Below are 24,344 nucleotides of genomic sequence, written 5' to 3'. Positions count from 1 at the left end.
TGTTGTTGTTTTAATCCTTTTTAGATATGCGTGGTGGTTCACCTCAGCCTGCTGTGGCCAAAATGAATTTTACAGACACCAACCATTTTTTTTCTTTTCATTTTCTCTCAGGGCTTCCATAGAGATTTGTTAGAAATACTAGAAGTTGGCAGTGAAGGTTGAATCTTCTCACCAACTTTGCTCATTCATTCATTCATTCAACATTTAATTTACTTACAATCAAATAACTGGATCTCAAGGCTTCATGCAGCCCTGCAGTAATCCCATTGGTTATTTTTGCTAACATGAAAAAGCCACTCTGTATGCCTCCACACATGTACACTACATGTGGTGTGACATTGACCAGATGAGTTTTTTGATTGACAAGTCTGAGCCTTAATGGCAGTTTGATATCAACCGCTGAGCTTAACGTGTGATGAGATATTGATAGACATATTATACCTACTCTCACACACTAGCACGGACACACATTCTTGTACACACACACAGCACAGAAGGCATTAACAGTGGGGTATTACCATCTGTTATTATGTTCTCAAAGTGGATCTATGAAGACTTTAGTCTGAATAAAGATATTAATGAACTCAAACTTTGTATGAGCACGTCAGCTACTGTAGTGCTCTTATCCTGAATCACACAGAGGCAATCAGAGTCCATTCAAATCGCCATGAGACGAGAATCTGAATCGACACTTAACTCACATAGCAAAATTATATAGAAGGTGAGTTTCTTGTTCCCTGCAGTACAGTTGTTTCAGTGTGGAGCACATTTTCAATCAGGAACCTCTGAGACAGAAATATGAGGTATTCTATTTTTTATTAATTTATATTTTTATTGTTTTCATTTTATTTCATTTTATTTTATTGTTAAAAGACAACCAACAATTACAAATACATTTTTAATGCACAGTACATTACGTTTTTTAATTAAGGGCCATCTATTACATTTACAGTCCTTTAGATTCTGATCTTGAACAAAGTCTTCTTTACTGTAGATAATGATGATGAAAAATAATATAACATAAGAAAACTTCTATGTCTAATTTTATTTTATCTATTCATTAGTTAAACTGTCAAATAAATGCATAAATCCAGTGACAGAAATATGAAGAGAAGAGAGAAAACAGACTAAAAGCATGATAAAGAGAGACAAGGTAAAAGTGACTTTAAAAAACAATGCATACATGAAAGGAACTGTGTATGTGGCTGCAAATAAAATGAGAACATTTGACTGTTGGAGCCACAAAGAGACAGGGAGGAGAGGCTGTCTATGCTGACCTGGTATAACTAATAGAGATGGTAGTAGTAACCACTAAAGCAGGCCATAATATTAGAAATTCAATGTCCTCTCCCTGCAGTTCTCCACTCTATTCCACTCTGCTTTGTCTCCTGCAATTTCTCTTTTTTGTGCAGAAATGCAGCCAAATTTGCTCTCTACTGTTCTGTGGATGGCTGTTACTAAGGCTGCACACCTGTCACTCACTCACCTCTGGGAGGGGGGGCGGGCTCATTGCCTCAGTTGCAGGGAAAGTGACTGAGCGGAATAGTTGATTGGCAGAATGGAGAGGGAGAGGAGACAGTGGGGTGAGATGCTTAGAAAGTGGAGCAGATGAGCACAGAGGAGAGAAGGATATAGAGCGTAAACAATCTCTTTAAAAAAATACAAAACAAGGCCGTCCGGCATGATACAGAGATAGCACACACACCGATACTTCTCTGAAATTTCAGCGATGAGGAAAAAGAATAAGAGAGACATGGTTTTACAAAGCAGGGCAACACCTGACTGCAGAGATAAGCCCGGACAGCTGAATACAGTGTACGAGTGATTTCTTTTCTCTTTTGAAAAAAAGAAAACCTTGTGGGAGTGTGGATGAACGGGCTTGATGTGATTTAAAATACTTGCTGCTGGCATGATGTTAGCCGACCAGCCACCCCCAAACGACCGGTTGAACAGATGTGATTGAGGAGAAGAATATGTTAAAAATACCTGCTCGGAGGCGGGTGTGTATAACCAGTTAAGTTGTAAAACAGCCAGTGGGTAAAAGCAAAACTGGCAGTGGTGAGTTGTGCAGGACAGTTGGCTTGGATTTGAGCGCCTGGCCCTGTAAGAGGATGGTCATTTGGATTGCACGGTGAATACATAACAGCCTCAGAGTTTTGGAGAACATTTATGTTGCATGTGTAGGTTGAGGTTTCATCAGAAACTGGCAAATGTGTCATCGGTAACCTTAACTCAGCCAGAGCTCTGAAAGTATTTAGAAATGAAATTGTGCACAATCACTAACAAGGACATTTTAAGTTTCACAGGTTTCTTCTTTCTTCTTTAACTACAAGGAACTTGAGGAAAAGCAAGAACTCATAACGTATCAGCAGGATGTTCTTAGGTATGCAGTTCAGGACTGCACTCTCATTCTGTATTGTGATGAAACATTGGTCATCTGGATGGTGCAGAGGGCAGGTCTGACCACGTACAGAGTGTTGTGCTCATGGACAGTTTGACAGGGACACAAGAAGTCACTGGTGCAGGACTCGACTTTGTGACCTTCCTCTTAAGCCGTTTTCCCACTAAAATTAGCGGGTCGACGCGGGTTTTTTAAACGCGGGTCGACCCGCTAACAATCGGCATTTGGCCCCTTTCCCATTGACCAAAATGAGCCGAGTCTGACCCCCCGCTGAGGGATCAGACAGAGCATAAACCAGTCGCCCCGCTCTCATCCGCGGTGCAAGAGACACACAGTCATGCCACAGCCGCCCGCCGCGGAGTGTCCGTCCGCCGAGGCAGACTCTCTGTCTGGCTGACCTGGAGCACCAGGACCGCGGAGGACAGAGAGTCTGCTGCGGCCGGATGACGGACGTCCGCGGCACAACACGTCAGTTAAACAGACTGTCGCTTCTTTTCTTTTCTTTTTTTCTATCGTTTTTGGTCAGTGTTCTCTGATCTTTTGATCCCAGTCTCGGATGAGAGCAGAGCGGAGCAGAACTTTGTTTTGGTACGTGATATGAGACGCGACCGGCGCGATGACGTAGCGTCACGTAACGTTCAGTGTCATCACGTAAATTAGCGGGTTGACGCGGGTCTGGCGTTCCCACTGCAAGCCGTTCGGAGCCGAGCCGATTAAAGGCGATTTTAACCCGCGTCGCTTGCCGAGTCGTTTGACCCGCGTTGACGCGGGTCGACGCGGCTCGGTGCGCCTTTCCCACTGCCACCAAAAGCCGATTGTTAGCGGGTTTAAACGGGTTTTTTGGCCAGTGGGAAAGGGGTATTAGATGGGCCTCTCTTCCTTAAAGGGATCACTACTTGCAGATATGAAGATTTATAAAACACACTAATGTTGTGTCATGAGGGCTGGTCATGACACCTTTATCAAACACAGTTTGTTATCTAAGGTCTGAATCATTGGTGAAACATGAAACCAAAAGTGAAATGAAGTGTTTGAGGAGTTTGCCAAAACCTGGTTGCAGGAGTTCTCAGCTGCTTTGGCAGTGATCAGGGTGTTGATGGGCACAGGGAGGCGGATCAGCTGTTTGGTTTGGATTACAGGGCAGGTGTTCCAGGGATAGCCCTGAGAGCAGATTGTACAGATGGAGATGACTGTGCATAATGATACTTTGCTACAAGGCTGATTAAAGTTACTGCCAAATGTGTGATTGGCCCTTGTAATGTTTTTGTCCCAGCGAGGCTGGAACTGGTTGTCAGATAGGAGGGTTGGAGGCAGAACTGAAGTGCAGGAAAGTGTTTGGTGATATTTAGACATTGTGGGAGCAGAGCAGTGAAGCCCATGAAGCCACAGGCATACATGGTAGGTGGTTAAGAAGACTCACAGTGTAAATATACACATTACATTCAAAGAGTCCAAACCAGGGGGCTCTGACCGGCAATGGCCATGTAGAGCAGCACCCAGGGAATATAAGTATTCATGCTGAGGTGATTCCATAAAGCATTAATAGTGGGAGAGACACCGGCTGAAGATGGATATTGATAGTAAATGATCCCCTTGAATTATTGCAGTTCTTTCACCTGTTGCATTCACAGTTGGATTTTTGTACTGTTGGATTTTTGATGTTGAAGTGGTTGTAATTGGAGGGCAGTAAGTCAGACTTGTACAGGTGTGGTTGCAGCCTGTCTTGATGCTTAGTAAGAGCAGGGCATCAATACTCCACCATGGTATTTTTCAGAGGTGTGCATTATGATGGAGATAAAACCAGCATCAGTGAAAAGATACTGTGAAATTTCCATTTAGGTGCTTGTTGCGTCGCATTATAGGCTCTTTTCTATATGCATAGAGGGCTCTGGTGGAGTGTGGCTGCCACTGTAAACCAGGGCTTCAGCAATGTTGAACTCAGGAGCATCATGTTGATGTGTGGCCATCATAGCTCACAAAGACAAATGCGCTGCATCTGTGACACTGACAGTATGCAACTCTCTCCAAAGGTGCCAAAGAGGTGAATGCAAGCGGGAAGACATTTACAGTACGGAGCTCTCTGCAGCTGTACGTGGACAGAAACGATGATGGAGTGGCCTACACCTGCAGAGTGGACCATGTGGCGCTCGCTCAGACACCACAGCAGGCCACTGAAGTGCTGGAGGTGCACTGTGAGTGTACACACAAAGACATGCACACTCACACACACACACGGAGTGCACACGTGGACACAATCTAAGAGAAAAGGAAAAAATACATGAAAGAGGAAGTACCTCGAGCAGTCTGCCGGATCCTGTTATCTGCCAGTCACCCTAATAAGACCCACGTTAGTAGCTGCGGCTACATTTTTACATGACATTTTCATCAGACAGTATCAAGCTGATCTGGATGGAAATTTAATAATGTATCATCCATGAAAATCTATGGCATGTGCTGTGTTTAAATTGTGATAAGGATCTTATAATTACATATCATTAATCACAGCTTTCATCATGTATTTTTTCACATGCTGATAATCTCTGAAATTATTAGTTTCATCATTTTTTTCCAGAAACAACTACCTCAAATGTTTTGTCTTCTACCTTTTTTATTTTGAATATTAAGTAAATCATTATATCATAGCACGTCAATACTGAGATAATCATGGGTTGATTATCTCACAATTGTCCACCCTCACTGTAAGCCTCCTGTGTTTGTCCTAGATGCTCCTCGTGTGGAGATCATCCACTCCCTTGCTGTTCCTCTGGAGGGTCAGTACTTAAAGCTGGAGTGTGTGTCCCAAGGAAACCCTTCGTGAGTCCTTCAAATTTCCTATCAGTCGATGTCAGGCTTTTATATAATGCCTCAGAGAGGTAAATGTTTCTCTTTCATATCCTCTTACCTCCCAGGCCAGATCCTGTGATGTGGACAAAGGACGGGGGTGATCTTCCTGACCTGGACAGGATGATTGTCGAGGGGAGGGAGCTCACCTTTACTTCACTCAACAAGACAGACAATGGCACCTACCGCTGTGAAGCCACCAACCACCTAGGGACCAGCAGTGCTGAATATGTACTCCATGTCTATGGTGAGTTCACAGGGAAGGCTGATATGTGGGTAATCATGTTTCAAAAAGTAAAGGAACAGAGAGAGCTCTTCATCGTCAGACGTTGCCTCGGCTGCAGTAATCCTACATTAAAAAAATAGTGGAAAATATGAAGGGCACATGCACAAGCACCAACAACTCCATTGCAAAAAGCAGAATCATAATACGTCCTGATCTGCATCCTATATCAGCGCTAAGAGTGATTAGTGGTGCCATCTCTCACAGGGAGAATATGGGCCTCAGGTGACAAAAATGCCACCAACGCCTTTCCTTAAATAAACCAGCGTCCCAGATCCTCCTCACACACACACACACACACACACACACACACACACACACACACACACACATGCACACACACTAGGAGGGAAATGTGTGAGGGAGGCAGAATTTAGTGCTGCGTTGTCAGGAATATCACGAGGAAGGATAAGTAATTCCTAGTAACGCCAGAGGAGGTGGAGGATAAAGGGACTCAGTGTCAGGGAAAACAGATAGCTCTTCCTCTCTTCCGTTTCTCCACTGCCATTTGTCTCTTGGCATTAAGTAATAATGCTTTTTTTAAAAAAAGGGGGCAGAGCAGTGGCACATCTCTATTCGCTCTGTTTTAGGAGCTTAGCTGTGTGTGACAAAGGACAAAAAAGGCAGGTAGTTGTTGGCTGGAGAGACCACAAAATCTGAGGCAAGAGGGAATTTCCCTGGGTGGATCAATAAAATATAACATCAGTATTATTATTACATGCACCTTGAGGGTGTGTTTCATTTACTGTCTTATTTAAAAGTGGACCTAATTTGATGAAAAACATGAGAGAATAATCCTCTCATGTGCCGACAGCTACAGTATTTTTTGCCACAGCGAGAATGATTTAAAAAATATTCTTGAATTGTCCTCAATGGGGTCACAATAACTATCAGTAGGATCATAAAGAGTCCACTGAATCTCAATAACGCCTTCATGGAATGTCTTAGAAATTGTCCGCAAACATTTAGGTGGATTCAACAAAGTGCTGATGAGACTTGGGTGGTCAGAGGTCAAAGGTCAAACATTTCACACAACTGGATATATGACTCTGGATCAACAGGGATGTATCTTTAAATTTGTCTGAGTGGCAACCAGACAATTACCATGAGGTGGTAATTCTACTTAATTTTTTTCCCAAGGGAAATGAAAATATGTAAAAAAAAAAAAAAAAAAATTCCAGCTGAAATAATGACTAATCGCAATCACAATATCTACTAAAGTAATCCCAATTATTATTATTTTTGTTCGCATATGGTCAAGCCCTAACATTGACTCTTGCGGCCAGTGTACTGATGTAACTAATGTATCAGACAATTTCAGTATTATTTCCATTACTAAACTGATATTTAGGTAAATTATCGTGTTGCAGGTATTTGCATTCATAGCCACAAATCAGTTTGGAGAAACTTAAATCTATGTGAAGTTTATGCAGTTCACAAACAGAGTTCAAATACAGATGTTAGTGTTCCCTACCTATATCTGAATCTAATCTCAAGGCTGGTTTTATGGCATAGCAGCTTATTGATTAGGATAGCTTCAGTCAATTACTGCTCCACTCAAAAATGCCTTTAATTAATTAATCCCTAAAAATTTCATCACGTGGTGTATCTCTGAGATTTTGCACTTCCTATCCAGTCCCCAGCCAACCCCTAACCTAATTGTGATGCATTGTTTGCGAAGATTTAATTTCTGTGCTTGTCGCACATGCCATGGTGTCTGTGTGCGCCTAACAGTTCCTTCAAATGCCAGCTCAGTGTAGCAACAAGAATAACCGATGCACATACTGACAGTGATGTTATTAAACTGACAAATTCTGTGCCACAAAAAAAGGCAATTGGGTGTGGGAGGGTCAAAGATTCCCATCCAGATTCATTACTTGTTCTTTTGAAATGGCACCCAGTCTGTTCCTAGCCTTCATTAGTGATTAGCACACCTTTTAGCCTTTCACAAGTGCTGCCATAATTCTTGGAAAATACCTTTTTAATGGTTCCCCTCCAAAGAGGAGACATTTCCCTCTCTCCCGAAGACATGCACTTACCTGCTTAGTGATTCACAGTGAGGCTGAAATGTCACGGAGACGAGCAGGACAGTCGGCCCTGAGAAGAAGTACCTCAGCCAATTAAAAGCCTCTAGCTCGCTGTAAAAAGCAGAGTGACATAAACATAAAAGCCAAGGTGGTAGTGTAACCTCATTAACTTTGTCGCACAGTGTTTCAGTGAAAAACACTTCCTTGCTTAAAGCTCTTTTACCATAATCCTTTAGTGAGAAGTCAAAACCAGAGCATGGCAATGATGGCTTGGTTAACTTTTCCTCAAATGACTCTTGCAAACACGGGTAATTGGCAACAGATCATTTGTCAAATTACTGTCATCATTTGGTGTAATCCAACCTCCCTCCTTTAATACGTTTGAGAGGTTCCCAGAGCAGAATCTGTCTTCATCAGCCAACACTTAAAAGTACAAATGTCGTCATCCTTTTTCAGATCTTGGACTTTGTGAGTAGCCTGTTGGCACGTCATAGGCACTCCTATCTGAATAAGACACTGTATTATTAAAGCCTCACTCTATACACATTTTATACCTGATGTCAGCAAATAAGTTTAGCCTACTGTACTTTTTTCTGTTCCAATCTATGGCAGGCCAGAACATTATCAAAGACTGGTTTAAGAAACTGATTCATACAGGTTCATAAACTAACACACCAGAATAATTCATTCTAAGATATAAATGTACATTAAAGTCCACAATATTTTCCTGAATGAATGAGAAAAGTTGTGTTTTTTATTTATTTCCCATCATCACTATATAATGTTTTGTCTTGACGAGTTTTTGCTCTAACTGGCCCATGTGAATTCATGTTATTTTGTTGTTGTATTATTGCATTATTTGTGTGTATACTGTATGTGTCTGTCTATATGCCCTCCACCAGAAACCCCCACCACCCTGCCTCCATCCACCACTCCCCCCCTACATCACATTCCTCCAGATCCTACTGCACTATTAGGCACCCACGCCTCAGACCCCACAGTCACTGGCGACAGAGGTACAGTACGACCCCTCGCGCCTCCACATCCTCCTCAGCATGCCACTGTGTATTCCCATTTCCCTCTTACCTTCATGTCTCTGTCTTAGCTTGTCAAGCTCTCTCTCTCAGCTTCTTCACTGTCTCAACTGTCTCATGTGGACTCTGAGGCACGGAGACATTGACAGCTGGAAAAAACATCCAGTACTGAATGTACTTTCCTTTTTTCTGATATTGTTTGTGTTTTACCCCTTCAGGATTGTAAATGTGTACAGCACGTCATTTTAGTGGAGATTGGAATTCATTTGTTTTGTGTTGCATCAAGGATATTATTTATATTTGACTTTAAGGCACACTCTAGGTCGTTGTATTCAAAAGGAGTCTTATATCTGTCCAAATGCCCCATCCTCTCTCCCTTTGGCATTTCAAATACTTCAGTACTTTTGTGGCCTGAAACCTCAAAGAAGCAAATGTCATGTCCAACTGAAAATGTCTGGCCACTGGAGTTATCTCATCATGACTGCTAATGCTATGTTAAATCTTAAAGAATCCTGACTTAAAAGGAGTGTTATCGTAGTGTGAACCGCTGGACATTTTACTGGTAAGAGTAAGTATTTCATGTTTTTAGCAACCCTGTTTCTGATTAGTATGAATGCTGTTGTTATAATCTATTCAGTGTTATAGTATGAAATTTGAATAATGCAATGTCATCTATAATGAGGCTGAAAATTAAGTGGAAAAGCATATTTAGTTCCTGCAGAGCCCTGATGAAATACCAGCAATCATGGCCATGGGTTTAAGCTTTACTGTACTGAAAATCAAATTGGCGCCATTGTCCTGCAGCACAATTGTCCTCCACACAAAGCCTGTTTTCCGGGTATCAAAAACGAGCCATAGTGTCAATGTATCACTAAGTCAGGGACATGTTGTCTCTTGTGTGCACCTTACCCCTCCCTCTGATGTAGGTCACTGAGTGGTCAGAGCACCCTGCAGTCATAAGGCACCAGATGGACAGGATCAACCCTGACATGGTGAAATTTCTCAACGTCGTTTGATTATCTTGGTTGACACATTCACAGCACCCATGGGCCTACGGATGTGGGTGGTCAGGGAGTGTTTACTGGGATATATCCTTCCTAGTAAAACTCATTTTAAAATGAGGACTCCAGATTGTTGCCAAAGCTCAGATTCAGGAGGAACGTGTAGATTCTGTCTTGGGTGTTAAACAGTGCACTTTTCTAGTAAGGCCTACTGCAGGTTCATGGGAGATTGCACCTCCAGTCATGCATGGAAATAGGGCCACTTTAAAAAGGCTTATGCCCATGTCTCCCATGGTGTCTTGCTGGGTGCATTATGGGAATACATGTGCTACAGTCATTGTTCTGAGCCATCCAAGCACACTGGGGAAGAGAAGTAGTCAGCTCAAAAGTTAGCTTGTCACTCGTTCTGTTTGATTTAGTGTACAGTGTCCAGTTTGATGACCTCAGGATAACACATCTTTATACCAATAATATATATTATGTATGATGCTTTGACATACTCTTTGTCCCAGCCACCCCCCACAGTCTCTAGCTCTATTGTGTCCAAAAGGTCAAATGGCAAACATGACTATCATGATCGGTCAGTTGGACTGGTTTTAGAATCTGATGGAGATGCCTTCCTAAATATTTCAGCATATCCAATTCAGCTGTCTGCTCTCTGCATTTAAAGGAACCAGTTTCCATTAAAATAGAGAAGCCAAGGTGCAAACGTGGATGTCTCTCTATGGAGACTTTTTGGCACATCGAACTGGGTGGAGCTCTTTGGGGTAGACTCAGACCATGCAGGTTGGATTACATACTGTATAGAGTTAGACTTGTTGTTGTTTGTTGTTTGATTATGAGTTTTCTTAGCTGGGCAGGAGGGGATAAAATACATGTTACTTGTGTTTCTTTCAAGGAATTTCAGAGGCCTTTTTGTAAAGTAGTGGTACAGTTAAGACAAAGGTTGGACAGGTGGACAATGCAACTTTAGAAAAATGTTGTTTGTTTGAATTTCAATTAGGCTGTATTAGGCAATATTGCTGACATGGCTCTATGTCTGCTACAGCAGAGTGATACGTCAATCAAAGTCTGTCAGTGTAAAACAAATGTGCCGCGATCTGCAAACAAGCTCTCTCATATATTATCTGGATCATGGTTTATAAAGTGCATGTCCATTCATTTTATACATATTGCAGACTTTACCTTCAGTCTCTGCTTTTTTTTCCTCCCCTCTCCACTCAACTTCAGGGTGATCCACAGTCCCATTCATCCAGAATAATTTCCTCTCATCACAGCTGTTTTCTCTAAATTACCATCTTTAAAGTCCTTCAGGAGCTTTAAATCCCCTTCTAGCTTTCTTTAGTTTTACTTTCACTTCAAGCATTTGTTTCAATCTTTCCTCACCCGCTTTGTCTCTCCTAACCTCACATCTCTCTGTTTGATAACAGGCTTCCACACATTGTTGGATATTCCTCATCAGCATATGTCTCAGTTCTTCTCTGATGCCTGTTTGTGTAGTGCAGAGACACACGAGGAGCTGAGTCTCTCAGTGTATCTTCAGGGAATCTGAATATCAGACTCCTTCACTGCGTCCCCAGTCACAGGATACTACACTATCTGCTTTCATGTGTCTACTTGATTTATTACCAGGTCTTTTCACAGGCTCTGGATGAAAGCAAACAACTGTGGAGCTGTACTGGCACAGTGACGTTTTGTCTTTTTAATAAAGTTGTCTTGAAGGAGGAAATACACGCTGTAGGTAGACTGTATGCAGGTAATTTGCATATTATGTGCCCGATGATCTTTCAGGTGCATCCCACGCTGTTCTGCTGTGTTCTTGCATCTCACCTCTCTCAGAGGTTGATGCATCTTCCAATAAGAAAAAGAGGGAAGAAAATATATAAGTGTTGATGGTAAAGATAAAATGTATGATTTCTATTTCCCATAATTACATAGGGAATAGTAATAATCATATTATAATTGTGGCTTTATGTAGCTTGTGGCTTTAGAGTACACATTCACATACTGTAGTTTCCTTTAACATTGAAAATAGGTTGTTGGTTGGTTATTAAAGCAGAAGTGAGTGATATATTTGTGTTAATATAAGTCTTAAATAGTTATATCTTCCGACAGCAATCACTTACATAGAGTGTTTGGACTGAAACACGGGTCTCTCAGTCCCTCTGCTCTGCTCTGAGCCGAAGAGAAAACATTTATCGTATCCTACAGTTTTTATCCAATGAGGAGAGAGAACGGCATGCAGGGCTGTGTGTGCAGCCAAGGAACGCCGTGAATGTGGTGACGTAGCGACGAGGACTGTTATGGTGCGTTCAAGGAAACTCGTATTTTTCCGACCGTGAAGTGGTACCAGTTCGATCTGGTACGAGTTCACCGGTCGGAAGTTACGAGTGGCCGTTATAGTGACTTTCACCGGTAAAACAGGTCGGAAAAACACGAGTGGGTTGCCTGGAACGCTACAAAGTCGTAAGTTGTGACTTGAAACTGTAATTTACGATTTCAAAAGCCTGCCTGGAACGCAGCATTAGCGAAAACGACCGGATCACTCACTTCTGCTTTAACCTATTTTTTATGGACTGAGTTTTGGTAACTGTGAATGTACTAAGTTGTGCAGTTATTTTTACTTTACCGGCTGAGTTTAGAGAAAATTGAGGCCCATATACAAAAAGTGTTGTTTTCTATGCTTTTTGGTTCATTTGTTTTCAGGCATGTTTTTAAAAAAAAATCAACTCTAATGCAGCGACGAGATAACATCCCACACCATCCAAGACACTGACTCTGTAAATAGCGACGAGTCACTTGTCTTCAGTAGTTGAAAGACTTGATATTCTCTATTTACAAAGTATTTTTTTATAAGAAAGTATTTGTTTCATAAGATATAAAATGTGAAGATATTTGATTATTTTACAATAATAGTGTGCTACGTCTGATTTTGCTGGCAGTAAATTTAAGTGGACAGTATGGGAAATGTAAGCATTTATTCACCCTTGTAGGAATAAATATTTCATATTGTAGACTCAATGGGTCTAATGGGACCTGTAAATCTGACATCATCCCATCCTTTCAATTCTAACTGTTGCTGACCTTTCCAATGTAGATGGTGCAAAGTTATGCACAAGATTCCTCTGTTTTTCATCGGTACTGTATAACGCCAGGAGTGATGTACAACTGCAGTCTGTGATTCACTTTATTAATGAAGTGCTGGCAGGTATAGCTCAACACACACACACACTGCTTCAGTAGCCCAGCCAGCCTTAATGGCTGTAATAACTCTTTAGCTAAGTATCAGAGGTCCATGCAATGTCATCAAACACCACCACTTCTACGCACACACGCATACACGCACACACATTCTCCTCCTCCACCTCCACTGATTTCCCTCAAATTTTGCCAAAATGTTTTTTTATGGCTCGCTGATTAGCTTTGACCTTGTGAAGCTGAAAGGTTGAATCACGAACAAGGGTTTTCTTTGGGGTTTAAAATATTTACTATTCACTTTTCATAATCAGCATTTGTGCGGCCAATCCCAGCGCCTGTAGCCTGATCTCGCCGTCGAAAAAGGACTCACTGGCAAGAACAGCAATTATTCATGCCTAGCCTACTGTCTCTGCCTGTGAAGAAGACAGAAAAACTTTAAAAAAAAGAAAAAAGAAAAAGAAATATCCATCTATCCTGAAGATAAAAGTAACGAAATTCACCAACAACCTTCAGACTCTTAATAAGAGTGTACAGTACTGGAAGATATCACTAAATTGTCTTAAATTGATACCAGGAGGATGGTTGGTACCTGAGGCTTTAAATGTCAGTGGGGAACAGTAGCAACAGTTACCATGGTAACCCATAAACATAATGGTTGTAGGGGAGACCGGGGTTGGTTGTCACACTTTTTACTCATGTACGAATTGCTCATCTTCAAAAAAACTTTGAACATTAATTCTTACATTAAATGAAAGCTTAAGGTCTTGGCTTGAAACTGGTACCCTTTTTGTCTTTAGAACATATTACAACAAGAAGTAATTCACCATGAAAGACACTCTGACACAATGTGACAACCAACCCCATCACGGGGTTGGTTGTCACAGGGTATGGGGTTGGTTGTCCCTATGGAGGTTCAATAGGGTTTCAGTGATATATTAGGATTTTAAAAGAAGATGTGTAACTTTCTTGTTTTTTAAGCTAGACACACCAAATAACTTTTGAAATGAATACCACCTCTATAATAATCACCAGTGCCCCGAGAACGATCAAATTATCAAATCATTATGAATAAGTTACCTCATTTGGCAACAACAAACAGCGTACCAAGAACAGGTAGCCTACATGTCCAATATTATAATAAGACTGAGGCAGGTGATCAGTTCTCTGAATTATCTAATGAGAAGTAAAATGGAAGAATTTGCAGTGCTATAAAATTATTTCATTGTGAAAGCCATTGTCACATATGTGACAACCAACCCCCAGAGCAGTGTGACAACCAACCCCAACTGACCATTTAACAAACATGTTAAGCTAACTACCGCATAGCTTTAGCTTGCTGGCTAAAAGATGACTACAACAAAAACTACCACTTTTGTTTTGTTAATGAGTGTTTTATTGTGAAATGACTAGTAACGTGTAAGCTGTTATTACAAAAATAACACAAACATGAAAAATTACTCTGACCCATAAAAATGATAAAAATTATCCTCACCTCAATGTTTAGTGTGCATTCAACAAAATGACTATTGCAAAATGAACAGGAGGTCAGGGCTCAAATTTAATATCAACATCATGTCACAGCGCCCTGTAGTGTGGCTGTAATAAGCACTGTGACAACCAACCCGTGAGACAACCAACCCCGGTCTCCCCTACTCTTCTGGTTAGTACTCCAAAGGAAAAAATACAAAAGGATCTTTCCTCTCCTCTTGAAGTTGATAGCAGTGACGACACACTCGAGGAGAACTGAAGAGCAGAGTCGAAGGATTGGTCAGGGTTCAAAAGTTGGGATTAGTCAGAGCTTTCTCCTTTTTCAAGTGAGAATTGGCCAAAAAGCTGCATACTGTATGAATAGTAGCCTAACATTAAAACTGGTCTGCTTTCACCTCTGAGCCAGCAAAAATGTCAAATATAGACTCACCGACATCGGCTCACTAGTTTGCACCAGTAACCACAAACCTGAGGAAATCAAACTTATTAACAGCAACATGCAAAACCTTTTTTTTTTTTCTTACTTTGCCTCTGAAGATAATTTAAAAGATCTCAGAGTTGTGAGAAAAAGAGGGGGGGAACACTTGCTTTTGGTAAAATGCTGTTGTCTCTGTAAAAATTACAATAGGTCAGAGTCAGAGGCTGTAGATTAGTCTCTGTCAGAGTTTCAGTCTAAATTTCAGTTATTCGACAGGATGAAAGTGTTGCGAATCATAGTGACAAGTGTTCAGTGCTTCAGCTGCAACAGAGGTAAACAAGAGAAAAATGTGCATCAGATAATAAATGAGTTAAAGGTTGTATCACAGCTAGACATAGTTGAGACTGATCACTCAATCTTTTTAATTTTATGCTTTTAAAAATACGGTAGCCTGTTGAAATACCAATAATTCAATTTAAAGCAACATTTGGAAGTAAAGGGCACAGCACATGTCTTTAACCCCACGTTCACCTGTTAAAGCTGCTTTAGGTCGAGGACAAGCCTTTTGTGAAAACTCAATAAATGAAGGGACGATTTTCATTCCTTGGAGGGATTCATAACTGCTTTATCCCATTGCTATTGATCTTGGTTAAAGTGGAGGTTGGGGAGTTGAGCCATGTGACGAGCAAAAGACACATTTTCTGGAGGGCAAGGTGTCCAGGGCGGTTGGCTGGTTGGTTACTGTGTTTAAAGCAGGCGATGGTCAGGTTGCAGCATCCCCCCAGGGGGGTGGAGAATGGTTAAATATTGAACAGTACTGACTCTCCATTTTCCTTTCCTCTCTCCCACTCTTTACACCATAAAGCTGAGCAGCACAGGAGAAATTAAAACATAATGCAAAGGTCTTTCCACTTATTGCAGGCTAAGCTTATTGATGACCTGTCACATTAACTCGCTTTGGGGAAGAATTATGGCAACAATTTGGAATAAAGTGTAGAACAGAAAAAGAGAAATCATTACATCCTGGGGCAAGTGTTATGAATTACATGTAATAGCCCCTCTATTCATTAAATCTCAATGGCAGAGGATACTTTCAGCAATCTTGAAGAGACACACTCATACACACACACGCGCATGTACAAGCACACAATGCAGTCTAATTTTCACTTGTTGACATGAAGTTTTATTCAATCCTTTATTCATTTTTCTCTGCATGTCTCCCTCTGGGGATTATTGTGGTGGCAACCTGCCTCCTCCAGCATCACTACTCTCTGCTGCTCTTGTTCTGCAGTTGGTGCGCACAATTCAGTTCTCCCCAAGCTAACCAGCAGTATAATGTGGGTTATGACAAAAAAGATATGTGAGAAGCCACAGCGACACAGCCTTGATTAAGTCACCACAGGTGTAGAGATGATGTTATCTCCCTGCTTCGTCTTTTGTTGTATTTTATTGCTGTTTTGAAGTGGTTGTGGATTTTACTGAACATAGCGCCGTCTTTGATAGACTGATTCTTGCATGTGACTTAATGAATTCATACACTATGATTAATTATCTTGCTTTGCTTATAACTTCATGCTGTTACCCTGCTGACCACAATTTTCATTCTAGGAAGAGAGAGGAGCTGGTTGAATATTCAAGATAGCGTCAAAGTCTACGTGTGGGCTTTATTGAATGATTAGCAGAAATAATTTGTTTTCAGAATCTAATTAATCCACTCTGACCCAGCAAGCAATAATGTGCAAAGCAACACACACATGTACACACAAATACACACATAGGCCTACACAAACACACACACACACACACACACACACACATGTGCCTTGGTAACTTCTCTGCTTTTTATGTCTTTCTAAATCTCACATGCATGGGTGCATGTACTTGGAAGTCTACGCACATGTGTCTTTCTGCCCCTTTGCTACAGCCTCCAGGGAGTCTCTCTCGTCTTGGCAGTAGTGCGAGCATTAGATGCAGATTGGTGACTTTCCAGTCTCAGCCAAAAAGTGTAATTGACTCATCGAACGAGTCTTCAGGCGCTTCTCTCAGTCTCTCTCTCTCTTTGCAGGTGCTGTACTTTTGTGTCTAGAATTAACAACACTGCAGTGGAATAAATGCAGAGTCTTTATGTTTTAGATTTAATGCTAATGTGTTTTTGTAAGAATACATAACATTACAGATTACAAACAGAGTTTTTCTTCTTGTTTTAGAGAGGGCTTTTGTTATGTTTTATTGTGTTATTTCTCAGGCATAATTTTATGAAATTCATAGTAGCTGCTAAAAATCTGTAGAACATTGCCCCTAACTTTCCATGGCTTCCAAAGAGACTTTCAGCTTTTCTGAACCATGTTAAAAAATCAGTGTTCATGTGAACTGAAGCTAATATTGTCTATTGAAGAGTAATGAGTGTCTCTCTCATGCACACACACACACACACACACACACACATAGACTCAAAGATTCCCTGACCCACAGCACAGACACAAGGACACTGCAGCGCTATAAACCCATGCTTTAAGCTAGCTGCTGCTTTATTGATCTGAGCAACTGGAACCATTGCTTCACAGAGCAATATCTGAGATTGAGAGAGGAAAAAGCATAATCCAAGAGAAGAAGAAAAAAAATGCCTGTAGGGCACGAATTTTAATATTAAAAAATGTAATACCAAGAGGGTAAGAGCAAGAGAGGCAGGAGTGTATGTTGAGCTACAGAATGTAAATACAATTTGACTAGCATGGTGATATGATTCAAGGACACTGCGTCTCATCAGTTGAAATTGTTAATTTAAAAGATGGCTGCAGATGAAAGGCAGTGCAGAGGATGGTGCAGTCAGGCCCAAGAGTTGCTGTTACAATACTTCACAGGATAAGAAACTTCTCCTCTGAAGTTCTTCAGACACGGAGAGAGGAAATATGGCATTAGAGGAGCGAGATAAGGGCACACATTAAATACAGACATCCACTAAGTTGCACATTTAACGAGCAACTAAACAAGCCAAACCATGTCAGTTCAGAGATTTCACATTCATATTTATGCAGAAATGAAAAAAATAAAAAAAGATTTTGCAGGAATTAAAGTCAGATGAGGCCGTGTGATCTCCAAATCTGTGCACCAGCTTTGTGGGACCTATCAAGGACTAACGACTTTACTTTAATCATATTTCAGTCATTCACTCGAGGGGTTAAAATACACCGTCGCCATCATACATCACACTTTTCTTTTAACATACAGTGTACAGTACTTGGCATTTTTTCCAGAATATCTTTTGATCTAGTCTTTTCATTTTGAGCTTGTGCACATCCTTGAGAATCCACACTGTATCACCGTCACATAACCTGACGGTAACCTGATATGGAGCCAGATGAGGAGTTAGTGGGGCAGTGTGAGAGTTGAATACTTTCGGTTCAGTCCGGCCAAGCAGTGGCTCACCAGGAGCCCTGGACCCCTTTAACTTATTAAACAAGCCCAATTCGCAAAGCCAGGCGACAAGGAGTGTTATAAATATTAAAGGAGGAGTTTGCTCTGCGACGCTCTCATATTAAATCACACAGAGGAGAATGTATGGGCCCTTATTAAAAGATAATGTGTTCTGGAGCCATAAAAATGTATAACCCTACACTCTATATCCCTCTCTTCTTTGTCGTCTTTTCTTTTCCGTCTTGCCCCAACAAAAGTTTCAGCCTTTTCCTGTCCATTAATCTCTATTTTTTCCATTTCCCTTCTCTATGTGTCTTTGTACACACTCGCTGTATCTTTTTCCCTCCTTGAGTTGCTGTGGACTAGAACAGATTGCATATGAACACAAGACATAAACCATGTTTTGCACCTGAAGGCCAAGCCGTATTTATTGTATTCGTGGGTTGTAAATTATGATGATTTTATGTCACATACTCCTGTTGCTTCACGACTGACATCACTTGAGAGGATTTATCCGATTCGGAGCCTAAAGCTTTTTTCTGTAGCTGCAAAGGACTGAATACAACTTTTTTAACAAATGCAGTATATTCTGTCCCTAAGACCGATACTCAGAGAAGTTAGATCGGTACAGTTCCCCATTAAATTGTTAAGATGACTTGCTGTTGTCAGCCTGAATTCACAGTAGCTACAAAACATCAAAACATCTCAAACTACTACTACAGCATAATCAGCTTCCTTGCTATTGATCTGCGAGCTCAGTTTGTGACAAACTGTTGCCACTTTTCCTGTAAATCAGTGGATATATGGTGTAGATTTGGAGCCATGAGAAAATAATAATAACATATACTGTTGTGGACAGCCTGCGGGCAAGTCCTGATTTGAAGTAAAAAAAAATCACCAGTCAGATAAAAGATAAAGACTGAGCTTTGACTTCAGCTATATTTACTTATAAAATAATCACTCAGAAAGAGAGACAGACTGTCTTTCTTGTTTAAAGTTTCACCTTTATTTCAGTCATAGTGAGAGATATGAATTTGGGTGTGTGTGTGTGTGGGGGGGGGGGGGGGGGTACACAGCTTCCATCAACCATGTGTTTAGTTATTCCTGTTTCCTTTTAGTCTACTTGCCAACAATGAGTACCCGGAAATGTTGAGTACCCCAAAGTTTTATGTTAGAAATAGATGGGTCCCCAGTATTCAGAAACTGCCGGATGCTAACTTATATATATTGGGCAATTAGCATAATGGACATAATTAGCATAAATTAGCATAATTGCCTATATGGGCAATATCTCAACAAAATTGAATTGGCTGATCTAGGCAATATTGGAGTGGTTTAGGGGTTATTGATGATGCTGAATCCATTTCTGACATTTTCAAAATTCAAAATGGCTGTCTAAACCGGAAGTGACCAGATTTTAACTCCCAGTGGGCCGATTTTGATGGATTTTAAGCCAAATCTTAAGTTTTAGAGGATGCTGGTTGGACATATAACTCATGTATTTGAAGTAGGCTAATATATAGTATGGGTCCCCAGCATTCAGAAACTGCCGGATGCTAACTTGTATATAGTGAACAATTAGCATAATTGACATAATTAGCACACATTAGCATAATTGCTATGGGCAATATTTCAACAAAATTCAAAATGGCTGTCTAAACCGGAATCTGGTCACTTCCGGTTTAGACAGCCATTTTGAATTTTGAAATATTGGGCAATTATGCTAATTTATGCTAATTATGTATGTTATGCTAATTGCCCAATATATATAAGTTAGCATCCGGCAGTTTCTGAATACTGGGGACCCATACTATATATTTCTAACATAAAACTTTGGGGTACTCAACATTTCCGGGTTCACAATGGGGCCCTATGGGCTAGCAAGTAGACTATTTAGTAATACTGATACTTGTAATTAAAGTGGTCCATACAGTATGTCTTAATGGAGGCTCAGTGTATTGGAAGCAGTCCTCTACTTTTACTACTCTGTAGTTTCTGACCAACAGGGAAACTCTCGTCTCTGCTAACCAGTGCTGGAAATGTCATCACTCAGTCAGCCAACCAGCCAATCAACAACATTCATGATTATAGAGCTGGTCCTGTTGTTGTGGTGCAGATACATAGGTACATACATAGGTTTCTGGTACCTGTACAGGTGCCATGAACAGGATCATGCAATAAGATGCGTTTGTACTTTTTACATATTTTACCGTTATAATCTAAACAAACTGACAGGGATCTTCTACAGTATTAAGCTGTATTCCTCTCACCTCTATTCAGATTCTCAGCACAGTGTTTCTTTAAGGTCAACAGCGATGCACTGGGATCAGACAACATGTTCTAGAGGTGTCAAGGGGTTCGGCTCACAGCCTGACCACTTGGACATGACACCACCGGCATATTGCATGGCCAAATTTCGTAGCCCTCAACAGGCCGACATATGACTGTATGGTCATGGCTTGTTTGTGCCTGCACTGGGTTGTAACAACTGAACTGAAGTGCAGCAGTCAGAGAGTGAGTGTGTGTGATGGTGAAAACCACTCACTATCCTGACAGACAGGGGTGAAGAGACACAGCCATGTGTGTAACTAAACGTCTGAGTCCTTGCCCTGCTGGGCCGCGCCGGGGGAACATTCCTCTACTCTCTGCTCCACTGACCAAGCAGAACCGCGGTGCAGTGAAACCACGCTCCGCACGTCGGTGTGTGTGTGTGTATGTGTGTGTGTGTGTGTGTGTGTGTGAGCTTGTGTTGGACTGAGTGTGTATTTGTCCACTTGGAGGCAGTGAAGTGTGACGGCCTGGTCACTCAGACCGTGGAGAGTTATGGGGCGAGAGCAAGCCAGCTGTTCAATTTGGCCACATGGGCGGACTCTGAAAGAAAAGGAGAATACTGAAGAGAAAACACGTCAATATGCGACGTGTGCTGTGTGTCTAAACCGGCCCTCTATCACCGCTCACCCTGCTCTGACATTGCCATATTTAAGCTATCATGAGCCCACATACACACACACACAAAGTGACAGGGTTGTATATGGCATGCCTTGGCACTCAGAGGAGGATAATGAGATGAGTGCTAATTTCTCAGGTGTCATGGACTGATATGAATAATACAGGCTATTCCGTTGCCCATCTTCCCTATTGCTGTCACTGTCAACTTTCTTTTTCTTTTTTTTTTAGATTCACCCACACCCACAGTGAGTTGGTGCAGTGTCACTTCCTCACTCAGTCTTACCTGTAAGAGCCTGGAAGTCTGACTTTGTGGAATAAAAAGGAAGTGGAGAAGGCGAATAAAGGAGAAAGGCTATTGTTGAAAGAAAGGGAGATCTTGTAGAGGTTATTGCATCAGGCATGGACAAGCTGCCTTTTCTACTTCTTTTTCCAACAGTTAGGGACCTGTACCAAATCTCTTACACCTAATTCATTTTCCCTAACAATGGTTCTTCCTCGCCAAGAAACAGAAAAAGATTGATCTTCGCTTTTTTTTTTTCTTTTTTTTTGGTTTGATGATTTATTTACTGTGTACTACTCCTCTTCTTCTGCTGCTGCCCTGGTTTGCATGTTGGGAACTCCTGCGGCACAGTGGGGGGAGGAGTATGGGGTGATCCTGAATTATTCACTTCTTCTTTTTCTGAGTCCTTCTTTCATTCTCTCTTTTTCCTTCATTTTGCAGGGTGAATGTGTCTCTGCCTGTATCGCTGCTCTTTGTTTCAGTGTGTTATCTGTCTCCTCCTCTCCCTCCCCCTCTCTCCATTTTATTATTCTCAGAGAGCCAAGCAGCTCTGCTCTGACTGCATGATGTGAGAGGAGGCAGGAATGACAGCAGCTCAGAACAATCATTAGATCAGGAACGAGCTGGGAATAATCTTCTCTTTCCGTCTTGCTCTGTTTTGTATTGTCTGCCTCTCGCTGTGACTCTGCCCCCGCTCCTTCACCTCACCAGCCTATGCCATCATCCGCTCCTTTTTTCTTTCTCTCTCTGTCTCCTCTTCAGATCCGAACGCTGTGGGGCCGCACGGCACTGACCATGCCTTGATCGGAGGAGTGGTGGCCGTAGTGGTCTTTGTCACCCTGTGTTTAATCATTGTCCTGGGAAGATACCTGGCCAGGCATAAAGGTAAAACCACAGTGGACCAGACCTGAGTCTCTCAAGGCTCATGGAGCTAGTGGAGCATGTCGTGCTTGTCCCATTAGACATCAGAGTCCTTCCCCAATTCCCATGTCACAAAGTATGACACACCTGCAGAGGAGAAAGAGCCTGAGTCCTGCACACACACACACACACAAAAGCACTGATGGACATGTGTTGTGTGACACAGTATGGTGCCACTAGTTGAGACAAAGCACAGATTAAGTTATTGTTTCTAATAGTAATATTATCTAACTGTAGTGATTGTTGCACTTTGGCTCCAGAAATGCAAGAGTCATAACTCATGCATACCTGAACACACAGGCATGACTCATCATTTTTTTTTTAGATTCAGTGGAACCTGAACTTTTCTGAAACATGTGAGGATGTTATTTTTGTCTTTTCCACTATAATTAAATGTCCACATCTACATACAGAAAGAGGTGCAACTTGCTACTGAGAATCAACAAGTTGTCTGCAAGCTGATCCATGGTGATATTAAACTGTATTCACCCTTAAAGATCCAAAATCGAACATGAAGTGCATCTTTTCCATCTAAAAGTATAAACTTATACTCATTGAATCAATCTGGTGTTTTCTTGTGTGTGTGTTTTTTTGTTGTTGTTTTTTTTACATTTCTAAGTCCCAGAAACATCCATCAGAATTGTATTGCGCAACTCTCATTCATATTAATTTGATTTGATTTCATTTGTTGGCACGTCAGAGCAGCCCAGCTTGTTTTCAGAGTAACAATATATGGCATATATAGTCCAAACATTCTGCTGAAGAAAGAGAGACGAGAGGGAGATGTGAGCAGAAAAGAGCCTGGGGGTTCAACGTTAATGGTCAGTTTCCAGCACTGATGCTACAAAATTGATTTCTTATACTGAGAGCTGCATCATATTATTTTGAGGCTCAATTTGCCACCACTGAGAACACTAAAGGTGTTTGTTGATGCATGGTCGTACTCACCTACTCTCTGCTGTATTTACATATCCTGCACTATCCTGACTCCTCATCACTCTGTATATGAATAATGTAGCATTACTGATGTTGTCTTCAGATGTGTTTTTCGCCTCAAGCAGCAAACACCATGCAGGGCTGCTCAGTATTTGTTTTCCCTGATATGGATTTGTTTTTCGCATTTCCTCAGGAACATACTTGACAAACGAAGCCAAAGGAGCGGACGATGCACCCGACGCCGACACAGCCATCATCAATGCCGAGGGCAACCATGCACACGCAGAGGAAAAGAAAGAATACTTCATTTAGACTGCAGGGGGAGCTGTGCAGCTCTCTCCGTCCCCCTATTTCCCCCCTCTTTCAGTCTCTGTATCTCTTTTTCTCTCTTGCTGTCTCCCCCTTTTCGTCTCCACCTCCGACCACTGCCCCCATCGTGACCACCAGGAACCCGCAGGCAGTCCACAGACAGAGAAGTTCCCCCCAAGTGTTTTTCCTGTTATTGCCTTTCGTTGAACCAATTTCTACCATTTACATCTTGTCCTTTATTAGTTGTATTGCTTTTTCTTTTTCTTTTTGGCAGCCAGTATTTCTGAGGCAGCTTTGCCGTTGCTGCTGAATTGGTAACCTTTGTCATACTTTTCCTTCCTCATCTTTGACATGAATCCTTGGAAATCTGTGTATCTGCCATGACTGCTTCTTACATGACCCCTTGTCCGTCTTCTCTCCTGTTTCCCTCCTTCAAGCAGACACCCAAACGCATACTATATCCCCTTTGTTCACACACATCCACAAACACATATCATATTTCACATCAACACGGTGCCTAAAAATACAGACGCCATTGAACTTTTGTCAATGCCTTCATGTATCGTCTGTCAGTAGCAATGTAAATGCTTTGTAGATGGTTACCTGGGCCATCATTTCATTGCTTAGCTCACAGCTTTTTATTATGCATTGCATCTTTTTTTCTTCTTCTTTTTTTACTATTATTTGAACGAAGATCTGTGCTGTTTACGCCTTATACATGTCTGTCACACTGAATATGGTACTTTTAGATGCTCCACCACCCCGACTCCATCCCCTCTAAATAGACTTGTAATTAAAAAGTTGACCCTTGTAAGATAAGAAGAAGGTTTTGTGTAACACTGTA

General features: G+C 41.5%; 1 protein-coding gene across 1 annotated transcript in view; it reads left to right on the top strand.

The window, feature by feature from the left end:
* LOC310997495 (cell adhesion molecule 2-like) overlaps positions 1-23,580 on the top strand; it is a 205,021-nt gene extending 181,441 nt beyond the window's left edge. The window contains exons 6-11 of the mRNA XM_083987205.1: positions 4,432-4,593; positions 5,125-5,215; positions 5,311-5,489; positions 8,455-8,568; positions 22,097-22,219; positions 23,385-23,580. Coding sequence (XP_083843331.1) covers positions 4,432-4,593; positions 5,125-5,215; positions 5,311-5,489; positions 8,455-8,568; positions 22,097-22,219; positions 23,385-23,503 — 788 coding nt within the window. The 3' untranslated portion in view covers positions 23,504-23,580. The remainder of the gene's footprint in view (positions 1-4,431; positions 4,594-5,124; positions 5,216-5,310; positions 5,490-8,454; positions 8,569-22,096; positions 22,220-23,384) is intronic.
* Positions 23,581-24,344: the final 764 nt, after the last annotated feature.

Source organism: Trachurus trachurus (assembly GCF_905171665.1).
Source record: "Trachurus trachurus genome assembly, chromosome: 14".
Lineage (NCBI taxonomy): Eukaryota > Metazoa > Chordata > Actinopteri > Carangiformes > Carangidae > Trachurus > Trachurus trachurus.
Note: the sequence above shows the minus strand (reverse complement) of the source record. Positions and strands in the feature narration are given on the sequence as shown.